The sequence below is a fragment of the Pleuronectes platessa genome, chromosome 16 (assembly GCF_947347685.1).
Source record: "Pleuronectes platessa chromosome 16, fPlePla1.1, whole genome shotgun sequence".
Classification (NCBI taxonomy): domain Eukaryota; kingdom Metazoa; phylum Chordata; class Actinopteri; order Pleuronectiformes; family Pleuronectidae; genus Pleuronectes; species Pleuronectes platessa.
In genome coordinates this window covers 15001814-15025828 of record NC_070641.1, presented here as the reverse complement: position 1 = coordinate 15025828, position 24015 = coordinate 15001814, and the positions used below count along the sequence as shown (strand labels likewise).

Genomic DNA, 24015 nt, shown 5'->3' with positions numbered 1-24015 from the left:
GTGTTCCGTGCACAGGCACTAATTCGGCTGCACGGCCTCTGGCTTTAGAGCCTCCAACGAGGTGTTCTCAGGTGACAGCAGCCAAACCTGCTTTCGGAGTGCAGACAGATGCATTACCATCTGCCCCATGACATCAGCCGGGCTATTTCTGAGGCTGGTGGGAATCAAAGTCCATTTTTAAAGATCCCGATTATGTCATTGGCTTCCTCCGTCGCCCATGCATATGATACTGACAAATTGACGGTGACGGCGGTGGCAGGCGAGCCGAGTCAGGCGGGCAGCGTGGGATCAATCAAATGATCTGCCACGATGCAGCCAGTATGTTTGAGGCAGCAGTTCATCAGGATCTCACAAACACGAGGAAGAAGTGCATTCTCCAGATGCAGTGCGCACCATCGCGGTGACGTGACATCCTTTCAGAAGGAAAGTGCAGATTGTTATCCGGGAAGTGCGGGTTTCCTTCAGGGTGCTTATCAGTTTCTGTCCTAGTTTGCACATGAGCTACTTTACATTGTAGAAACAGGTTTGTTTTTCCTGCCCAGAGTTAGATCAGAAGAATGTAGATGAAGATCGATGTCATGACTGCCGCCCAAAAGTGAAGCCAAAGCGAATGAATCGCCCCCTGGTGGCTGGCTGTTGCCGTCTTCAGCTCTTATCGGCAAAAACCCTCTCGACATCTTTGTCAGTGTCTTCTACGTGTATGGCTCGGGACATATTTGTTTTCATTTTGTGTTGCTCATTCTTGGCTCAGTCGCACGTGTCATAACCCCACCCCCCCCCCCCCACACACACACACACACACACACACATGGGCTTCACTGTTCATCAGTTGACTTTCACTCTATTATGTCAAATATCTGAGCTCCACTTTTCCAGTAGATGTTGAGGTGCGCTGCGTTCAACAACCTCATGTAGCTCAATGTGGCTCACAGTGGAAACCCATGACAAGCTAGCATCCAGGATCTGATGACGTCGGTGACATTCTCTCCTTTGACTTGTTCCCCAACACAATGACTGTGCAGTCACACCGACCCCCCCCCCCCCCCCCCCCCCCCCCCCATCACAACATGCATTTCCTGTATTTCTTTTCGAGAGTGAGCACTAAATGTCCAAATATGTAATTTCCACATTTCCACATCAGCTGTTTGTGATTTAGTAAAAAAAAAAAAAATAGGGTTTCGAAATTCCAGCGCAGTGTTTGAGAAGTCAGTCGTCCTGTGATGCTGGTTTCAATAATAGCCTCCCCCTGAAGCTGCCCACTCTCAGTCACATGGACGAAGTGTTGGTAAGTGACCAACATGGTTATCACAACAACACTGCACATTCCTTTTATTGTGTCATTGGCTCACGGTGGGAAAGTAGAGGCCAGGAGAAGAACTCAGGCCGGAAAGCCAACGGAGAATGACAACAGCTCTCCTGTTTCAGGTGTCAGAGCTGTGCCAGGAGCTGAAAAGTTGCCCTGTTGTCATCTGGCAGGGCCGACGTCGTAAAACAAAGAATCATAACAATGTAACTGGAAGGTTGTGGATGCAATAGGCTACTGTTGAATAGAGATATCTTTAGGTCTGTATTTTCTATGGAATGGTTAGATAAGTAAAGCAAGAGTAACTGTCAAACACAGAGGCCCCCTTTGGGATGAGGAGATTGAGGCCACATTTTTAACCTGGCACAGCCGTGACTGTCCAACCTCATTGTGGATAATGTTGTGGGTGTGAAAGGCACAAGTTAATGGCTCTGTGTTCTTCTTTTAGCACTTCTCAGAGGAAAGCCGTCACAGCAATGATCCTGGCAGCCATAAATAGGCCGCATGTGATACGCATGGAGGAATGCTGGAACTGCATATGCACAACATGTTAGGCCTGAATTTGACTTTCATACTTCTTTACACAAAGTTCCAAGTAACTCTCTCATTTGCACATAAGACTCTGCGTCAGTTTCAGGAGCGTGGACACGGGTTTAATAAAAACACACATGCAGACATATAAGGTGGAGCACACGTCTGGCACACGAACAGAAATAGGATATGTAGTTTTCTGCACATTATAGATTTTGACTGCAAATTCAGATTTTCAGTTTTTCTGTATTGCTCTCTATAGAATTATTTTGCTTTACTGTTTTTAAACTCTTAAATGTCTGCATGTCACAGCACAACGCTGTCAAGTCCCACCGAATAAAGTGGAATGACTAATATGTAGTAACGCTAACAACAAGTTGTCTTCCCTGTAAATTCCCTGAAACCCTCAGTGGAGTTGCACAATCAGGCTGAAGATGAGTATCTCTGAACAAAATGTTCTGTAGAGAACTCCTGGCGTCACCCCACATACCGAGGAGAAACGGTAAAATGTTTATAGTCAACATGGTGCATATCATACACACATAATAAACAGGTACCAAAAACAAATAGTTAAAATGTATGAATCATGGAAGAAAAGTGAGACCGCTCAGGGTTTTGTTGCTTGTTTTTAACTCTCAACTGCAGCGATCACACATGACACTTCCCGTAAGTCACAGATACACACAAAGACCAGCATTGAAAGCGACACAATAAGGAAAAATGTGAGTGTGTGTGAGTTTAAGAGAGACAACGAGGGAGGCAGAGTAACCAGGAAATAATAAGAAGATAATTGATGATCACACTTGAGTGATCTTGCACAACCAACAAGGAAGTTTTACGGTAATAGGCCGATACTATGTACCAGACTAGTGCTGACATTAAAACAAGGAAGAGATGCAGGAATTGGGTGATGAAGCCGGAACCTTCCTGCTGACCCACCTTTCCACAGTAGTTGACCTGATTTCAATCGTACAGTATTTTGTATATCTCACAGCAGCTGATCGGTTTCTGCTTACAACCTTTTATTTCCTGGTGTACCATGTAAAGATTTAAGTTATGCAGCCGTAGTAAAAAAAAAAAAAATGAGGTTGTTTACTTAACCTGAATTCAGGGCTGACTATATTCAGCTGTGCAAACAATATGCGGCGCCTTTGTAATTGCCACCGCCGCAAATAATCTCACAGAATTGGCACAGCCTGCAGAGCTTTTTAGAGATCCCCCTGTTCAGTGAAATCCGCCAAAGCAGCTCCAAAATATTTTGTCGAATAACATTTTTCTGCTTTTCAGCCCCGTTTCCAGTAGAGCAAAAATACAGCTCTGCCTTTTCTTTTTTTTCTCTCTCGTTCCCGGCGGGTTTACTGGAACCATGAGAGTAAATTTCTGAGTCAGTGTGGGAAAACTTAAACAGCTGCCTTTTCCACTAAACACTGGTTTAAACCAACAAGCTATCATGCAGAGGCTTCGTTTTACGGGCTCCGCTCAGGCCGAATCGGTCGACTCTGCCTGTGAATTTCAACTTTTATTCATGTTTTTTAATGACATTAAAGGGGAGGTTACATTGAGCTGAGCCTGGACACATATTTGAGAAACAAGTCTTTCTTGATTTACAATTTAAATTCCGTAAACCTACCAGAAATTTTTGAAAAACACAGAGAAGCACACAGGTACAGAAACTACAGAGTCAAAGCTGCAGCTGCCAAGACTCACACCCTGAGCCTCAGACGTTTGGCTGGAGTCCCTCGGTAGAAAGCCCTCTCTGCTCCAGCCCACTCAGTTGGCTTCGGCTGACCGACCAGTCGAGTGTTGACCTCTGGTTAAGTACACACTGTTTCGGGTTTATTTATTTTACTTCATTTTATTATCACAAGTCCTCATATCTAAGGAGAGGTCTATTTTCTTTCAGTGTTTTCCTAACCCGCTGTACCAAAAGTCCCTTCTATTCCACTTTAACAGGGGAAATTGACTCTGGAAATCACAGCAGACTTCCTAATAAGCCAAGTCTGCACGCTGTAATTACGTGAATAGTGGTTTCCATGGACACCAGGAGAACTAAAATACCACCTCAGTGTTTTTTTTCTAACTTTCTGCTCCTTTTCCCTCCATTGACTCCTGTTGGGATCCCAGGGGGGACTTCGGATGCTAAAAACATGCCTCACAACGATGACACAATAGATTTTCTGGAAACAAGTGGACCGTTAAGAGGCTGTTGTAGTGATTTCCCTCCCCCCCTCTCTCTCTATCCTAATGATGGCCTGAATCAGAAAACACCTGACTCACCTCTGTGGACACAGCTGGTTTTTACCAGGGACCATCCGACTCTGTGGCGTCAATCCGTTGCCCGCAGACCCCCCCGCCTCTGTCTCCGAGGTCTGTGAAGACTAACGCCAAAGCAGACGGCGTGTATCTTTTTGTCCCTGAGCCCAACACCCGTCTGTGGGAGAAATTTAAGAGCTGTTTTTTTTTCGTTTTGTCCCATTTCTTTGGTTTGTTCACCCCACGGGCAGCAGCACTTTGAGACCTCTATTGACATGACACCATAGCCTGGAGCTGATCTCCAACAAATGAACCACCTGAGGCTTGAGCTGGTCACTGCTGAGTCAGCAGGGAGTGAGCTGATGCAGATGATATGAGCACTCTATCAGTCACACGCATGTTGCCCAAAGATTAGACGAGGATGTGAAACACACACTGCATGTAGACAGCCACTGATCGGTAAAGAGATGATGAAGACAGTCTCACAGGTAGTAAAGGTAGAAGGTCATCACTGTGGGCGGGGGAACTGCAAAGAGGAATGAAGTTATATCCAAAATATGAAACCCACAAAGCTGTTTGGATAAGACATTAAAACAATACACAACATTCTATTTCAACGTTTACTAAAGTACAGTATCTTACTTCTTGTGTTGAGACATAAGGGAGAATTACACAAACACAGCAGAACGGATTTCAACAGTACTTGGTTGAATGATGCTTTATTTGTCAGAGAAGATACCTCACATTTTGTTGGTGTGGATCCAGATCAGGGGGCAGATCTAGGGTTAACATTGTGACATAAGGTTTCTTTGGTATTTTTTTGTGTGCATTTTCCAGAGAATAACTAATGAATCTGGATAATTTACCCTCGTCGGAACTATGAGCTGTAGTTTACCATAACCTATTGTCATTCTGTTTATACACCAGCCTGCAGTTTTATTATTTCCTAACAAATACATAAACATCTGCTTACAACTACTTTAAATTAGATTTCTTAGAACACCTAAATCGGTTTAGAGACTTTATAAATAGATGCTGGAGGCAAACTACTGTATCTTAAAAAAATACAGTTAAAAAATTGTGCTCTTGTCTGACTTTTTTTTCCTTTAACAACTGGGAACTTATTAGAGTCTAATAATGGCCATGTTATTAAAATAAACAAGAAAATAAGAGTCTGTGTTCACAGTTTCGGATTTTATGATATTACCAAATATTGGGGAACTTCTCTCAATGCTCAGAAACGCCAGAAGGGAAGCGTGTAAACAGTAAACCGCTGCCCTTGGTTACCAGCTGCTCTCATAAGCAAGTTCCTCAAAATCTGACGCCCCCTGTGGAGGGAAACGGTACTCGGTGTTTAATGTGAATTTCTCAGAAACCCGATTACACAAACCGCCTCGGCTGTGGAGGATGAATCACTACCTCACACACTTGGAACCAGGAAGAGAAAACGTGAAAGAGGAAGAAATACGAGAAAAGAAAAGCAAGAACAACAGATGATCAAAAGAATTCACAAAAAAGGTGGAAATCTGAATTTTAATTAAATAAAAGAGAAGTCTATATGTATAATGACCATTGCTTGGAATCCCTCCTTAACTTCATTCTGGAGGAACACATGAGGGTGTGGGTGGTGTGGGGTGGTGTGTGTGTGTGTGTGTGTGTGTGTGCGTGCGTATGGGGGGGGGGGTGTCCTCTTCTCATAGCAGGAATCCTTTGAATAAAATAAATAAAACCGTTGCTTCCTGACAACGTGCCAAGAGAGAGAGAGAAAAAGACACAGTTTTATTCAAAGGATTCCTGCTATGAGACCTTCCTGGAAGGAGGAGGAGCTCAAACCGAGGAGGAGGAGCCTCCAATGCACTCAAAAGGGCAGCTCTCTTAATGTTACACACACACTCGCTCTCTCGCTCTCTCACGCTCACACACAGAGGAGACACATCTGAACTGAGAAACTTTTAAACTACTTCCACCTCCTGACAGATCCAGGAGTAACTGTGGACGGTCTTCTCCATCCTGCGCATTTGGATTTATTATACGAGCCACTCTGGAGAAACACTGAAGGTAATAAACGCTCTTTTTCCTAGGGTCTTTTTTTCTACCAGCACCTACTTTGTTAAAACTGGGAGTTTTTAAATAAAAAAGTGCAAGCAAAATGGGTTTAGTGTTTGTCTAAAAGTCAGGTAGAGTTTGTTTAAGGGAGGAGGTCGTTGCGCGTAAAATTGCGCAATCGGGAATTACGCTATTTTTACTGGAACTGACCGAGTCCCGAGGGCAGATTACAGAAAGTTTCCGCGAAACGACTGGAAGTTCAATGAATGGAGGAAACGTAGTTAAACACGCGGACAGCTCTCCAGCGGAGGAGTCAGACAAGCTGGCGCTTTGTTGTTGGTCTTTAGATGATAAAAGACAAGAGGCAGACGAACCTCATTGCGCTGCGTGAAGTTTAAAGGCACCAGTTCCACATCTGGAAAAAACAAAGTTTCCCAGCGAGATTTACTGTAGAGCTCAACATTAGCAGATCAGTTACTTTATCAGTGTGTTCAAACTTAAAACCTGGATTTTAATGTGATATTTCTTCTCCTCAGGTGTTTTCCTCCAGATAAACAGAGAGCTGACCTCCTCATGCCCTCCCACACGACCCTCTGAACCCCTGTTCGACTCCACCTCCTCACCATCTTGTCGGTGTGGCGACCGGTGCTCCCCAGGAGATCTAGAGATCGGGCACAGCGCCATGGTAACTCACAGCAAGTTTGACTCCGCGATGAGCAGCAGCCTCTTGGACTCCAACATGCGGCAGCCTCACCGTTACAAGACGTTCGCCTCCAAGGCGCAGCACCAGATGGTCCTCGCCACGCACAGCAAGCTCCAGGAGAGCGGCTTCTACTGGGGCGCCATCACCGGGAAGGAGGCCAATGCCATGTTGGCGGCCGAGGCCACCGGCGCCTTCCTCATCCGGGACAGCTCTGACAACAGACACCTGTTCACGCTCAGTGTCAAAACATCATCGGGCACCAAGAACCTGCGCATCCAGTGTGACTCGGCTTCTTTCCGGCTGCAAACAGACCCTAAGAACATTCAGTCAGCTCCCAACTTTGACTGCGTACTTAAGCTGATTCATCACTACATGCCTCAGAGCAAGGGGAACACGCACAGTGGAAATATGTCCTTCATTTACTCTGGAGGGGAGAAGATCCCCCTGGAGCTCATCAGACCTCTCTCCTGCAGCTTGTCCACCTTGCAGCACCTGTGCAGGAAAACGGTCAACGGACATTTGGACATTTCATCTAAAAGAGACCAACTTCCTCATTCTCTGAAGGAGTTCCTCCAGGCGTACGATGATCCGATCTAGAAGTGTTGGACTGATGCTCTTGAAGGAGCAGAAAAAGTGTCCCAAAGAAAAACGTCATGGTTCCAGTGCAGCCACGTCTGACGACATGTGAGGAGTAAAGATGAGGCAGAGACCGGAGAGTCGGGCCCGGGACTGAGCTTGTGAGAAGGAGAAGTTTTGGACTGAAAGGTTGTATGTGTTTGTGGACATCCATCTCTTCAGGTTCACATTTAGGAAGAAATACTGGACTGATGAGGACTAAGGCACAAAGAGGCCTCAGAGAAAAAATCTCTTGAAATGAGAGATGACACCGTCGGCCTCCTCTTCCCCTCTGCCGTCTGATGACGTTCAACTTACTGAAAACTGAAGTGAGGATCACAGTCAGCCGTCTCCAGTTTGATGACACACAGGTTCCGTGTCCTGCTGCTGCTGCTGCTGCTGCTGCTGCTAACCATTGTGCTGTGAGGCTGTCGAGCTCACGCACATACGCCTCAGAAAACCATCCATCCATAAAAGCTGGATCTGATTTTACGATCAGACTTTTTTTTTTTATCTCAAAAGACGTTTTATGAGACCATCAAATGTGGAAAGAAGATATATTTTTGATAATCTGTTTTTAGAGGGAAGGTTTATGCCAGATTTGCCTGAACTTGACAACAGTTTGTCGGAACACGACTGAATTTAACCTGAGAGAGGAGTACCACTGCTGAGCTATTATAACCAAAATCAGAAGTTTGTGTGAAAACCAGTAGTGAGGAAACGCATACCAAAAATATGAGTCAGTACCTCTGGCACAGACAGGATTGTCACATTATGAATGAATGTATGAAATGTGGCGTCTTACTTTTCCGAATAAGGAGAAGAGTCTAAAGCGTATCTCATCCTTAAAACAATGTTTACATGAGTGAAGGTAAAGCGGTGAATCTGTTTATTGTGCTGTCTTTTGTAAAGATAAACCCTTGCCGGCCGAAACCACTGGCTGTGGATGCTTGAAGACAAGTTTTGACGAAGTGAGCAGACTGATACGATTTTGCACTTATTTATATTTGTGAGAACCGTTTGTTAATTTATAATAAAGAGCACTATTTTTCTATGAAATGAGATCTCGTTGTCTGATTTTTCTTTGTGACAAACTTTGACTCCATTTAGGTGTTTCTTTTTTCTTTTGAGATTTTACATCACTGACACTGAAATACATTATTTGCATGCATCCTATTTGGCTCAACTTGCTGCTGAGGTCAGACTACAAGTTCACTGTTTTTTTTTTTTAATGATTTCCTCGGAAACGTAAATGAGCACCAGTTGCTTCCTTGAACCCACATGGGAAAGTGCCGCTCAACATGACGCTGCACTGAACACAAGCAGCTTTCAGTGTATCCTCACTTTGACGTTTCCCTTCTATGAGATAAGCTTGCTGTTAAACTCCACCTGCCTAGTTTCAACTTTAAACAGATGTTCAAAGATAACATCCTCCGCTTACAGAGAGCTGGCGCTGCCGCTTCAGACAAAATACAGCAGAACTGTGAGGTAACTGCCTGGCATAAGGTGACTCCTTTGTTCTGGTGTGACACACAGCGTTTCTCTGTGGGTGTTAACGTGACCTAACATGCTCTCACATGCGCATTCATAGTGATGCAGCTGTCTGCCTGTAACATGAGTGACTTTTTAGGAGCACACGTGTTCTCAGAAATGTTCCCCAACTTGCACATGAATACACACTAAATGCACCTGCACCTCAGCACAGGGCAATTCAGAGACAGGTTGTAATTTCCCGGCGCACATGAATGCAGCATGTCCAGTAATCAAGCAGAGCGCTGAGGACTGTTTGGATCAACTTGTTCTTGGGTTTAAAAACTACGTGTTTGTCTTTTTTTTACTTGCAGGTTAACAGACTGACATCATTTTTATTTGAGCTTTCTTAAAAAAAAAAAGTGCAAGCTAACAAAGCCTCCAATCAGGAAGCATGTCAACTCCAAGCATCTGATATGGGAAACACATTAGCATCAACATCCTTGTTAAGATTATTATTATTATTATTATTCTTAGAACAACCCATCCTGTACTCCATGGCTGTCTCTCCTCTGAAAAGGTGGCCTGGTTTCTGTCAGTGTGTGTGTAGGGGAGAGAAACGTTTTTTACTTTGTCCAACTTTATGGCAAGAATTCATTTATTTAACCCTATGATGATGTTTTAGTACTAGCAATGATCTGTGGTCAGTTCTGTGTTGGGTGATATTAATGAGGTCAGAGGAAAAGACAGAAAATGGAGAGGTTTCCAGTTTGAATCCCAGTTTGGCCACGGCCTTTCTGTGTGGACTGTACAGGTTCTCCCCGTGTTTGTGTGGGTTTTCTCCAGATTAAGATTAAGTTAACTGGACACTCAAAAATGTCCGTAAGTGTGAAGCTGAGACTGAATGGTTATCTTTCTCTGTATGTTGAACATGTGATATATCGACGGCTATGTCCAGGCTGCATCGTGTCTCGCCCAATGTCAGCTGGATTTTGTCTTCTTGTATTTGCCCTGAACTGAATTGCCTTCAAGATTGATAAAGATGGATTGTATTATTTTTTTACTGTATCATTTATTGTATTGTAGAAGGGTTAAACTATTTTTTATCTATTGATTGTAATAATCAATCAATTACTTTCCCGGATGTTCTGTAGCTTCTTTATGGTCAGGCCTGTGATAACATGGATCCATCATGTCCACTACACACATACAGTATCATTAAGAGACACCAGGAATACATGCACATTTACTGTAAACTGCTAAAATGATGGATGAACAGGAATCCGCAATAACCTCCATAGCCAACGTGGTTACGGGAAGGCGCTCCGGCGCTACCTGCTTCAGCAGCACTTTACTGTTTCCTCTCAGTGCGGAGGGTTCAATGAGATAAAGGGTCTCCGAGGTGATTTGCACTCTGAGTGCTTCAGAACCATGTCCACTTTTTCTTGGAATGTGCTCATATGAAATACCCGTCCTATTAAAAGACACATTCAGACGCCTCTTCGTGAATGTGAATTATATCTCAGATAGAGCCCGGGGTCGTTTTGTTCCTGAGTAAAACATAAAACATTCCAGTTTTTTCAAATTTACTCAGAAGTGGTGGTTCAGATGAAGAATCACTTTCCTGGCTGAATTCGTTTTAAGGAGGTGAGTGCAGGATAAGACTGGGGAGTTTTAAATACTCCCTTTGTGTGTGATAATACCAAATAAGTCCGTGGCCACTGCAAATTTGCTTTGCATTAAAAAATCCTCCCATCCTCCTTGTTTCCTAGTAAGCCTGAGCTACAGTGCAGCAGATAGATGCGTATACAACTCTGCATAGTTTATTATATGGTGATCAATTGAGGGTTTATGTGTAGTGTAAATTTTGCTGACATAAAACTGAGCCTTTTGGAACATCTGCCTGCGCTTTATGTTTGTTTATCAGGTATTTAATGAGGAGTCTGAGGAACCTTTCAAAGGCTTTAAATACTAAAACACCTCCAAGGCCTCACAACCATCTGAAACCAATCCGACCGCCAGCGGATGTCTATTAAACAAGCTCAGTGTTTTGCTCAGGAGAAATTCTCTGGTATTCTCATGGCCTCCCCGCCCACTCTGTCTGATCTGATCTGAAACCATCAGGGCTTCCACAACAGGATATTCTCAGGAAGATCTTCAAGAATCCTCCCTGGCTTTTATTAAACTGTCGAGACAAAACACACAATGATGAAGCGGGAAGGATAACGTTTACATCACATCTAAGGACACTTATTCAAGGCTTTTAATGTTTAACAAAAAAATGCCATTTGATCTCAATGTAATAGCAGCGTTGATAATGGATGGATTGATGAAAACAAGCCCAGCAGTGCACTTTTGTGTGTAGCATTATTGTTGATTATGACTAATATGCCATGTAGGTGTCTTTACAAAATGTAAATGTCAAAGCCTCATAGCCATATTTGCATTGTACATTTTTTCAATCCCTCATGATGATGTTTCAAGATCCTTGAATAATTCTCTGAGAAAACTGTGAAAATGTTGAAAAAGATCTCACAGTCTTGAAGAGAGAGAGAGAGAGAGAGAGAGAGAGAGAGAGAGAGAGAGAAATCCTGGATCTGCCCCCTGACGCAGATGTAATGGATTCTTCTCCGAGCCCTTTCGTCATCGTTCCACCTAGTTTCATGTAAATCCGTTCTGTTGATTTTGAGTCATCATGCTTACAAACAGGCAAACAAACAAACATACCAAACCAGCAAATGAACAGGGGTGCACTTTATAGTTTAGTTTTCTTTATACTTTATCATACTTAGCGGAACTGGTCGATGCCAAAATGTCTGGAACTATCCTTTCTGGAATTCAGGGAATATGTTGAATGATGTATGTTGTTCTCGGGTGATTCTTCAAACGATGACATAGAACCATCTCTGCGACAACAATCGGAGGGGTTAAAGAAGCTGAACAATTTACTGCAAGTCGACAAAATAAAGTTGTTGTCGTATAGAGAGAGCAGGATCATTCATTTTTCAGAGTATCTTCTCTGGGACTGATATTTTGTTCACAAGCAAGATTAATGTTTTATGTTGTTTTACAAAAACTTAAAGTTCTTTAAGAATTAAGAATTTAAAGCATTTATTATGCACTCACTTTTGACTTTGGTAGAACTAACTCTGAGATAGAGAGCTGCGTATAGCGTTACAATCCTGTGCAGAGGCGAAGGTCTGTTATTGCTGATTTTTCCTCATTTTTCTCCCTTTGACTTCAGCGCGTGTGCACCCAGTAAAAGCTCAGAGCCTCATTGGTGCGCTCCGAGCATATGGAGAGACGTCAAGAGCCCAATTCCCACTAATCTTTCCAGTATCTCAGTGTGTTTACAATTCCACAACTGCTGGTTGCCATGGAGCTATTGTGAGTAATAAGGTCCAGATGCCAGGTACCAGAGCCAACCAGGGAGAAGCCTTGAGTCACCACAGGCCGCAAGTCCCACCCACCAAGACTCTTCTCCGGGCACGCTCCTCCTGTTCCTCCTCCTCCTCTTCCAGGCCTTCAGATTTACTGTAAGCACTCCACTCCCCTGTGCTGGGCTCAACCTCAGGCTGTAATAATATAAATCTGCATGGCCATCTTCACTGTGTTCATCCAAACTGACTGCTCTGCCACTTCAGCAGGTCTGTGCAGACTTCTAGGTCCCGGCTCTGCTTTGAGGACAAAGCAGGAAACCAGCTAAATCAAGGATGAGAGGGAAAAATGCAAAATTAGAGTTTGATTTTAAGTCACGACCACTGACGACAATGAACATAAGCACAGCTGGCACCTCTCTAAAAGACCTCAGCTATTTTAGTCTGAGTTCCCAGATATCTTTGTGTTTCCTGCATTTGACACACTTTTCCATGTTACTTCATATCAATAGGATTATAGCATCTTTACGATCCCCTTCATATCCCCTTTCTGTCATATAGGTGTTATAATGCACACCTTTACATTCTAATAAAATCCACATGTTCTCCATTTTACAGCTAATAATGATGGGTTTTTGTGAACAGGTCCCAAGTGGTGTTTTTATTGCTGTGCTCACAGGGTTGCTGTTGTTCCACATTATGTTCAAATTACTTTTTAATAATCTTCTCCACTCGTCTTAGTATGTGGCCAAACACCACCGCAAATTACAACCTGAATAGTAAACATGTATTTTTAATAATAGATCTCAGACAGTTGGAAACAAGGTTATCTTTTCATCCCTGTCCGTTTTGCGTGTTGGTCAGTTTGTTTTGTTATCTGTTTGTTTTTTTGATGCAAGATTGTGGAAAACCAGCTGAACAGATTTCCACAAAACTTGATGGAAGGATGTGGTCTGGGTCAGGGAGGAACAGGCGGGGATTCAGGATATGTTTCCCCACTTTCTTTAACTGCGTGAGATCAGGCTTTTTTATTAATTTTACATTTAGGGAGCTGTTTCTTACGAGTGTGTGAAATCTAAAGCAGCTATGTTGTATTGAAGGGGACTGTTGGCTCTTGGCGGCAGGTATGTGCTTTACTGACATTCTAGATGTTGTGTTACTCCTACAGCGCCTGTTCTAATGTGAAAACCTGCCTACAGGGTTTAATTGGAAACCAGACATACAAGTACCAACATGCCACTCTGAAATGTTTACATCACCTTGGATGGGATCTCTGTTTTACTTTAACTCACACGCCAACCACAGCGAGGCCGTGTCACAGAGCGCCTCCACACCCTGAGCTAGCATTAGCCTGCAGGTGAGAAGTCAGATTCAACACAATTACTACAGTTGAAACCATTACTCATACTGGTCCACGAGAACCAGAATTAGCTGCAGAGCAGATTGAGCTATAAACGTTTCTGACTGGTCCAGTTTTGCTTTCATGTGATAAATCACTCAGTTCCAGAAAAACTGATGCTTCAGGTAAATCACTGATCACATTTCTTCTCTGCATTTCCAGGAAGTGATGGGTGACTGCATCTGCAAAGCAGGTAGTGAATGTAAACACTGTCAGCTGAAGAGAAATCCCTAACAGTCCACCCGCACAGCCGGGAAACACCCTCTGAGTCACAGCTGCAGAAGTTAGAAGCTGTTGTGGCCTGGCCCGGGGTGACATGTCGTATTTCTAGATGCTGGTTCGTGCACAAGACACGTTACTACATTGTGTAAACATTTCTGAGCTACAATACGGGAAATCAGGGGCCGCTTAGCATATGGTGAATTACGGGCCGCATGCAAACTGTAATCGGCGATCAAACAGCACTAAACAGATGCGTGTGCGATGGAGAAAATGTGGCAACATGTTTATCAAGCTTGTTGCCATGCAGGGGTACTCAGGTGGTACCCTGACTCACTTCCTGATCCTCTTCTCACAGTGGGAAACACTTTGGACGATCAACATATAACTAATAAGCCGCTCTGCAGACAGTCCTAGATGCATGTTTACTTTGCTCTTTGCTCTTGCATGTGTTGTACAAATATATTCGAGCCCTAAAGTAAAAGCTCCATCATTTCCTTCTAAATCATGAACGTATTTGAAAACCCGTGACATGCTGTGCTGTCATCAGTGTCTGCAGACGAAAGAAGTTTGAACAATTTGTTCTATAAATAATCCACATAGTACCATGTGAGTCTCCAGCTTTTATTTGACTGTTATTTAACAACACGGTGTCCCTGTGTGTATTGCAGTCAATAGAAAGTCTTTTATTGGAACAGGGTGTGTCTTTGTCACATCATGACACTTGGCCTGGTTGGTGACGCAATTTGGTAATGCGGCTGCATGCTTACGTTGGTGCTCTTCCCTGTCGTTGTGGGGAGCAGCTTCTCATCACCATGGGAACCAAACAATGCAGTATTTGTATGTGTATACTTTATTTAATCTGCAGTATGCCGTAAATGATCCAGGGCTGCATGCTGCTCGCTGAAACCACAGATGGGATTCGGCTTTGAGGACATTACTTTTACAATAACATCACTCCTAAAAAAAAAGATGGACATTTTGTTTATTTCTGTTGGAATTCATTTCAAGGGCCTAACAGGGTTACCAGTTGAATTATTCTGGCTATGAAGAGTATGATAAGCCGATGCTTCGTGTGGTGGAAATTCCCTGTGAGAGAAATTAAACAAGAATCTCGGATCGTCTTTTGTGTATTTATTGAAGCAGGAAATACAACAGAGAATATAACAAAACAGAAATAAAAGAATATATGTGAGGACATAATCAAGAAATGTAATCATGAATCTATCAGAGTCTTTGTTCAGCGGATGAGGACAGAGTTCTCAACATCACAATGTGACGCACAACTCTGAGCAAGGGGAGTTCACTCCTTCGGATTGTCATGATATTCTAGTCACACAACTGTCGTCAGAAAGAGGAAACACTTTGAACGAACATTTTTCCGTTAACGCAGTCAGCACTGGATCAACGCCAGTTCTGTTGCTCTCCTCAGCATCTTTGTTTCTGACAAGGTCGAGAAGGGTGAATGCAAAACAAGGTCAAGGAAAGTTCATGGAGTGGAGAGACATTACATACGACGTATAGCAGACAGCTGTGGAAGGAAATAAACCAAACTGAAACAAACTGATTATACTAGTTATTTTGAGAGTCACAACGCTGAATCACATCAGCCCACTCAGTGCCAAATAAAAACATACAAAATACAGGAACTTCTTTTTCATTTGAAACTGTACAGTTTTGCCTGATAATATCCCCAGGAGGATTCCAAGAATAACCCAGGAATCTCATATTTAGCCATTCCTTAATTTAGTGGCCAAACACGTTGAGAATCGTTCTGTTATCTTAAGCTAACAACTCTTTTCAAACACTGAGTAACCTATACGCAACCGTAAAGGAGAATTTGGCACTCCTTCTGCTATCTGTGTGGTTGTGGCCAAACAGTGAGTAACAGCTGTCAGATGCACAGTTATGACTTGCGGGCATGACCTGTAGTTCCTCGGAAATTTCCTCTGAATTTGACTTATAATAGATGCTTAGCACGAAATACTTGAGCAGATGAGCTTAAAAAAAAAGCCGGGTTGAGCCTGTGTAGGTTGCTTGCGCAGTTGAGTGTGTTGAGACAGCTGTGTGCATCCGTTCTGATATCCAGACACACGTCACATTATCATTACATTACAAGGCAAACGAAGGACACATTACATGACAAAAACAAGAGTGTGACTGTCAACATCTCATGAACTAGGTCATTTCACACATTAGTGTTGGTCAGTGTGGTGATACCATGTATTTTTCCTTTCAAGGCCTCATATTTCATTCACGGACCATAACCAACCAGGGACTTAAACCACTAACAAGTATCGTCTGTGTAACCGAAGATCGGCCCCGATGCCACAGAGCTCTGTTGTTCCCCGAAACGATTGAAAACACATGAGTGACCTGTATTGTTAGGTTCAAAGGGCTTCTGATGAACCTGCAGTGAAGAATTCTTCATTTACAGTTGTTCATAGGACATTTTTTCAACTCTGATCTGCAAATCTGCAGACGCCTTACAGGTTGTCAAACCAACACTTTATTTTATCTGGTGGTTGCACTGAACACCTGTGTATTCCTGCTCTGCCATATGGGACTTAGTTAGCACCATCTCTGTGTTTGGCATCTTCAGGAGACACTCACTTTAAAGCAGCAGCTGTGAGTCATGTGTGAAAATACTTTAACTCGGTGTTTAATTAAATGCCATGTGAGGATGTCACCTCACGCGCAAGTTGCCATTACGTCAGTGTTTCTTTACACACATTTCCTCTGCAAGTGCCAATTGTGAGGAGGATTCTCACAGTTTGCGGTGAAAGTGTCATTTAAAGTTAAAAAAATAAATATCAACACACTGCCAAAGTAATTTATTGTTTTTCGTGCACAAAGGGAACTTCCTGATTGTGACACTGACACTGAGACATACAATGCACAGTTTTAAATGTAGATTCCTGATTCAGAATTCAAGATTCATCACTTCATTGTCATGTAAACAAAGTAGATTGGAAGTCGTCTCGGCGATCTCACACTAACGTTGACAAAAAGAAAATACACAGATGTTAAAGTAAATAAATCATTAAAATACACTTAGCGTATTAAATGCATACATAAGAAGATAATCGGCAGGGATAATCAGCAGCGTCCCACTAGTAAAAGTGGATAAGTGCATGATAAAAAAATACATTTGCTTTACTTCCCTTTCTTAAATAGCACCGAGGAGCTGACGGCTTGTGGAATCTGGTTGTTCTAGTCTATTACGAGAAGGGAGGACATTAAAAAGGCTGTTAGCTGGGTGAGGCGTGTTCTTTAAAATGTTTAGGCTTTTCCTGTGTAGTCTGGCGGCGGTGATTTCCTTCACGCCTAGTGATTCCAGCATGCACCACCTTGTTGAGCTGTCTCTCCTCCTCTGAAAACACATTTCCAAAGAAGACAGTTTCGGGCACTTAAAATACAACATAATACCCCAGCCAGTGTTGAATCAGACTGCTGGATTCCAACTAAAATGTTTTCACCAACACATCCACTGTAGGCATTCAAGAGTAACCCATGTTTTTGCGCTGGAGAAACTGGATTGGCTACAGGCATCTATGTAAACACATGTTGTTGCGTGTTGTTGCTGCTCTTCCATCAGTTTGGCTCCAAGCAAAGCTTCTGAATGTCCAGCATCGAGCGTGAAACAGGAACAAACTCTAGAATTCAGATACTTGAGAGAAAAATAGACCTAAAGCCACATTTTTGTGTAGACAGAGTCAGGAGATCAACTGGAAACTCCCTGATAGCGTGACAGCCATTCAATACATCAAGCCACTCACTGAGTATACTATGACAACCTTGTGTGTGTATGTGTTTGTGTGCATGTTTGTTTGTGTCTGTGTGCAAAATACATTGCTTTTATGTAGTATTTACACTGTGTGTGTATAAGTGCGCACTTTAGGCAACAAGGTTATGATAAGAGAACAAAAAGCGGGAACACGAGTTTAGTCAGGTGGCCTTTCCTGTAACAGGGGTCATCAGGTGACCAGAAATGACCCCGAATGACCTTGAGTGCGGCTTGCCGGGATGGTGCGTCAGCAAACAGGGAAACCACTTACTGGATGATAGGGGGACATGTACAAAAAAGACAAATTTGAATGTATCCATAAACATGAACGTTTAATAGGGCAGCTGAAGGTTGGACAAACTTTGATGGTGGTTTGTACATAGCCAGCAAATTTAATCTTTGGTAATACATTATTTGTTAACCAGACTGAAGTTAAAAATAGCAAATTCAAAGTTAAATAGAATTAATCTCATAAAGTCTTGCAAAGCTGCAAAGTAATTGTACCTTGTTACTTTCTACCACAAATTTCTGTGGTGTGAGGGTATTGAAAGTTGAGGGAACATGATGAGAATAACTTCCCATGTGACATTTCAAAAATGTATGTAACCAAGGATTTCCATAGAACACATGTACAAACTGAGACAGATCTGGCTTTCTGCAGAACCATACTGTGAACTATTTTTACTCAGAACTTCTTGTAATTCTCTGTAAAAACCCTGTGTTTTCACAGCAGAGGGCGTGGCCTGGCTGCAACATTTTCAGAACAAAGTTCCTGTCAGGACATGACAGGTAACCAAGCAGTCCGCTTGAGACACACATCTCTTACACTTCAGGGAAATGCACGGAACACAGAACGTTCCGGGAACAGCTCAACACACAACAGAGTGAGCAGGGAACAATCTGATACTGTACACTGCTCTTTGTGTCCCTGCGGGCCCCACACAGCCCACACACTGACTCCAGAGCAGGTCCTGCTGCATGCAAGCTCTCACAACAAAACAAACCTAAACCTCAAATGCCAGAGCCATGATGATAAAGCCCACCATTATGAGCTCACTGGCCTGGAGAGGAAACAAAGCTCGGGGAATCCCTACTGGACGTAGATACTGCTGCTTTCCATTGGCATGAAACGTTGAAAATGTTTTAAACATAATTTTAACTTTATGAATGTTTGGATTTTCCCTCTAAAACACCCAATTTTTTTTCTCCAAAACCCATGGCTCAGTGTGTGTGTGTCTATGTGTGTATTGCTCATGTTGTGGGGACCTACATCTGTTTACAGTCACATTATGGGAGTTGTCTTCTTTATGGGGACAAACTAAACAAATCCCCATAATGTAATTATATTTTTAGGTGAAGAAATGTTTTAATGTAACTCTAGGTTTGGTTTAGTTTTAAGTTTAGGTTAAGGTTAAGGTCAAAAAGGCAAGTCCCCAGGAAATGGATGTAAGTAAATGTATTTCATGGGGACACGGCTTTGTGTGTCTGTAAAAGAGAGTGTCGTCTTCATTTGTGCGTTAGAAAAAATAGAAAAGAAATGGCTTAATATCAGTTATATCAGTTTTTATCTGGTTAGCATGAATTAAAAAACAACACAGCGTCCTGTGCATGTATATAATCACTGTTAGTAGAATTGAATAATCATGAAAACTCTTGATTAATGAGCTCCAGTGATGAGTTCCAAGTCATGAGGTCCATTTTCTAATTAAGTCAAGAGAGATGCTTGATGAGAGCTGCTTTAAACGCTCATGTCGGATGCGTTGGACGTCACCAAGATTTTTCGACACCAATGAGCACTAGCAAGGACATGAGGCGGCAGCACGACAAGATCACCAATGCTGCGAAAAAAACAACACCACCCTCATAACCTTCAAAGCTAATTTAATTTTGCTCAGTGTGGCACAAACATAAGAAGCAAAGCTCTGGGATGGGCCTCGCCAGATGTCAGAGCAGGGCCAGTGAAATGGTGCTGTGATGCCAGAGGCTGTCTCTTCAGTAACAACAGAGCCACATTTAGAACAACAGCATAATAGAACATTACATCTGGGAACTGCAGCTCTCATTGTGTGATAAACAAAAAAATACAGTCGCATGGACCAACAACCTTGTTGGCTGGTTGGTTGCTAGAGGAGGGGCTTCAGACCAGGGCCTTTCTGTGTGGAGTTCGTAGGTTCTCCCTGTTTCTCTGCCTTCCTCCCAGAGCCCAAATACATGCAAGTTAATTGAAGAGTACAAATGTGAGTGTATAGCAGACATGACCTCTGGGTAAAATCCAGAGAATTGGCCACAGAGTACCCAGAGACTGCCTTACGCACATGCTCAACACAGCGTTCACAACAGCAACAAATCCTCTGTGTTATTCAGGTGAGAGGTGGAGCAGCCGGGTGCAGCAGGCTGAGGCAGGAAGCGACGTATTAGCTGCGTAGATCAGGTGATCACGTTTACAGCGCCCCGACACTGCCGTCAGCTCTCATCACCAACAACTCTTGGTAAAAAGCGTCATCAACCCCTCACTCTTGAACACACATCAACTTCTCCTGGATTTCTACAGGCAGGTCAGGTGGATAAAGTTCTTGGAAACTGTGGATCCTCCCACTCGGACATTTGCGTTCACACATGCACCTCCTCCGGCGAAAATATGGAGGATCTGCGGAGCCCAGTGCATGTCTGAAAGCAGCTGTAGTCAGCCCTGCGATGCACTCCTGACCTGTTCCAGTCAGCTGGGATTGGCTCCAGCTCCCCTCCGAGACCCTCAGTGGATTAACCATATTTGATTTTGGTTTATATCCAGGAATGTTCTTTTTCCATTTCTGTAACATTGTGAGACTCTTTATGACATTTCCACGTATTTCCCAGGAAATTTACAAAACGTAATATTCTTCTGCAACCTGATTTCGTGATCCACATTGTATTGTTGGCTTGATTGAACTCAAGGGGACTGTTGGGCCTCCGCTGAGGTGCGTGTTCCATTGAGTGCCATTCTAGTTAGCTTTGTTTTTCTCCAGAGGCTTGTGAATTGTCCAGACGTGCGTCCAACACGAGCATTCGCTGCTGAGAGCCGAGGGAGAATGAGATATTTGCTGCATGACTGTGCTGCCCGACGTTTCACTTGAGCTGCATGAGCGAGCACCCACCAAGATACCTCTGAATCAATCGTACTGAAAAGCAAAAAGATGGAACAATGTTTGGTGTTTGTGAATGCATTGAAAGTGGCTTGATGTTCATGTTAATGAAAGACAGGGACGGTTGAGATGTGAACCCATGATTCCTCTTGGAAAACAATAATAACTGCAGTTGACCTGGACTGACTCACAGGATTGGAAACAACTGTGCCCTGCACGAGGACGGTCCAAAACGTTGCTTGGTAACAAACTGAGAGAAAATATAAAGTTGCGCATTGGAGCCTCAGCAAAATGTGTTGAATATTTAACCTTTACTGGATCCCACTTCTTCGCCTGTGATGGTAAGCATTATGGAATTTAGAAAAATGAGCTCAGGGGTCAGCTGAGGACAGGGTACATGCGGGCAGGCTCCTCTTCACTGCTCTGACTCATGTGTTTAATACACAGAGATTTAGAGAAGGAGGAGGATTTAATACGTTGTCTCTCGTTGGTCTTTTCTTTTTTGTGCGGGGATCATTTTCTCCATTTGCAACATCCCTTTATAGTTCACAAAACCATCTTAAAAGTTTCCCTGTGTCTTTTTTGTTCTGGTGGTTGTTTAACATAGTCCCACTAATCCGCTTTACCACAGAAACATGGATTCTGCTACACAAAGAATCTCCACCATAGCTCGAGTGTGAGGCAAACTCATTACATAGCTCCTCGAGGACACAATCATCCAGTCCCCTGGTTATTATAATTGGCTGGTGATTATTGATCACAGTCAGAGGAAAAGTCTGAAGCAGCGAGATCTCTCAGAAAACCCTTTGAATGAACAAAGGTGATTATGAGCGTCTGTTCCAGCAGGTTGAGTCACTGAGCACACACGGTGACTGTAAACTGGGAAGGATCACGCTTCCCATCATCGGCGCACACACTCATGCTCACTCACACTCACACATCCTGTCTAGATATAAAATGTCGAAAAATTAAAATGTTATCATGTTGGTTCATCGTTCTACCCAAATGTGACTTCACAGTTAGTTCTCCAGGTACAGTAACAGAAACGCTATGAGTTGTCTCAAAACTTCAACATCGTTGTTGACCGCAAACCATGGCCTTGTAGGAAGTGGAACTACAGACTATACTGGAACTAATGTCACAATTGCAACATTGGTCAAAACAGGAAAAAAAATACATTGCTACACGCAACACTGACTGTATATCCTGGCACCGCGATGCTATACAAAGTACAGTCTATGTTTGCAAAAGGCTTCTAACTAGAAATGCCCTTGCTCAATTTACAAGCCAGAGGAAGTGTGGAAATAGCTCTGATTAGTGTGAAATAATGATTGAGGCATAGGTGCCATCTTAACAAAAAGAGGAAAAGAACGTCCGGTAACCTGTGGTGAATGACTCAATGTGAAACAGTAAGAACAGTGTGTGTATTTGTTCCCTTAATGTGAAGTTCATTATCAGAGTTCACGTGTGCGGTCGTGAGGTCTGCTGTGCAACTTCTCTCAAACCGCATACAGAGGGAGTTGAAATTATCTGGAAATAGACAGTTGTGTTACAACGAGCCTGCCCACCATCACTTCCATTCTGATTGGAAGTTGTGAATTCCTTAAACATGGCTGAAATGAACGACAATACTGGAAAATGACCTATCATGCGACGTTAAAGAAAGGAAAAAAATTCTGATACGGATCCACACCAAATTTGAATGAATTCTCCTTTGAGCCGTGCCACATCCTTCCCCCAATTGGCGTTCCATCCAGTTTATGGTTTGTATACCCCTGCTAAATGGCCGACAAACAAACACAGGATGGAAAAAAAAACTCTTCAGCGGAGGTAGTAATCAGAAAGAAAATGTGATACAAGAAAACACCATTTATTAGATTAAGAATAAAAAGCAGTGGAGCCTTCAGCCGCTGCCCCAGCTGGTCTGACACACTTTGCATGAATGAGAAAATGCCGTCCGTATATAGCAGAATGGGAGGAGAAAGAGGGAGGGGAGGGGAGTTGCTCTGCTATTAGTAACGATTCAAGGAAGTGATTGTGGCCTCTGAGAAGTGTGACTCATCCTGTGGCGTATCAGGAAACCCTTCAGATGCTGCTCACGGCCTGTGTGTCTTGAGCAAATGCGGATTCATTTCATGCAAAACCATCACACTCCTCCTTACCTCATCCTCCTTTTCTTTGTCTCTCTCTCTTCTCTCTTTTCTGTAAATATCGTTCACACTCTCGAATCCACATGTGGGAACATCAGGCCCCAGCACAAGCAGGTCCCACGTCTTCTCGTGTCAGTTTTATTAATAACTCAAACAGGATATTGACACATTTGTGATTGGAAGTGCGGCATATAAATCCGGCCTTGCAAGCCAAACTACTCACGTCAGTTAGTCAGGCCTGGTCTGCACTTCCCATAACAGATAGACATGCGATGCAGTCAGCCTGAGTTACTGACTGTAAACCATGCATGAGTAAACCGTGAAACTAATAAAAAGCAACATTTTCACGACAAGTTGCCCCAAGGGAACGAGGAGATGAATCAAGAGCGAGGACATGGAGCTTCAACCACTATTTTACTCATCTATCAGGAATCTGTGTGTCAAAGCTCCACCAGCCGCTTTAACCCACTTCTAAAAGAAATCAACTTTACATTTAAAAAAGTCACACCATCACTGTACATCATTCTTTTTTTTAATTATACTATTCTATACAGTTCTTCCTATTTTGTTACTTTTAATTTCCCCTTTCAACTTTTGATACAGATTTATCCTTTTTATTTCTCTTGCCTCTTCTAATCCTTTATCTCTTTTATTCAACTCCCTTTAATATCTTAATTTGTTCAGAAATGGTCTTGAACTTTGGTTTCAGATTTGTTTTCTTCTAATATCACGTCTGTGTTTTGTTTTATGTAAATGTCCTTGAATATACCCCCATGTGTGAAAGGTGCTTTATAAATACAACTTTATTTCTGATAAAGAACAATCGTGTTTCTCTCTTTCTCTGCGTGACATCAGGTCGAGATTAGCCTCCCCCTCCTCTCTCCCACAGCAGTGATAGGAAGTGACACTGTCGGGACCCCTGTGTGATAACACCGGAGGCCCCCCCTCCTGCCAGACGATTGGTTTCCTCTAAACCCTTGTGAGACTTTAACCACAAGTGTTGCGTTGTTTCAGTTTAAGGTTCAAAAGTAAGCACCTAG

General features: G+C 43.0%; 1 protein-coding gene across 1 annotated transcript; it reads left to right on the top strand.

The window, feature by feature from the left end:
• The first annotated feature begins 5954 nt into the window (after positions 1–5954).
• On the top strand, positions 5955–8510 carry LOC128458815 (suppressor of cytokine signaling 3). Its single transcript, XM_053443809.1, has 2 exons — positions 5955–6145; positions 6670–8510. The coding sequence occupies exon 2, from the start codon at positions 6816–6818 to the stop codon at positions 7431–7433; it is 618 nt and encodes a 205-aa protein (XP_053299784.1). The 5' UTR covers positions 5955–6145; positions 6670–6815; the 3' UTR covers positions 7434–8510.
• The last annotated feature ends 15505 nt before the right edge of the window (positions 8511–24015 follow it).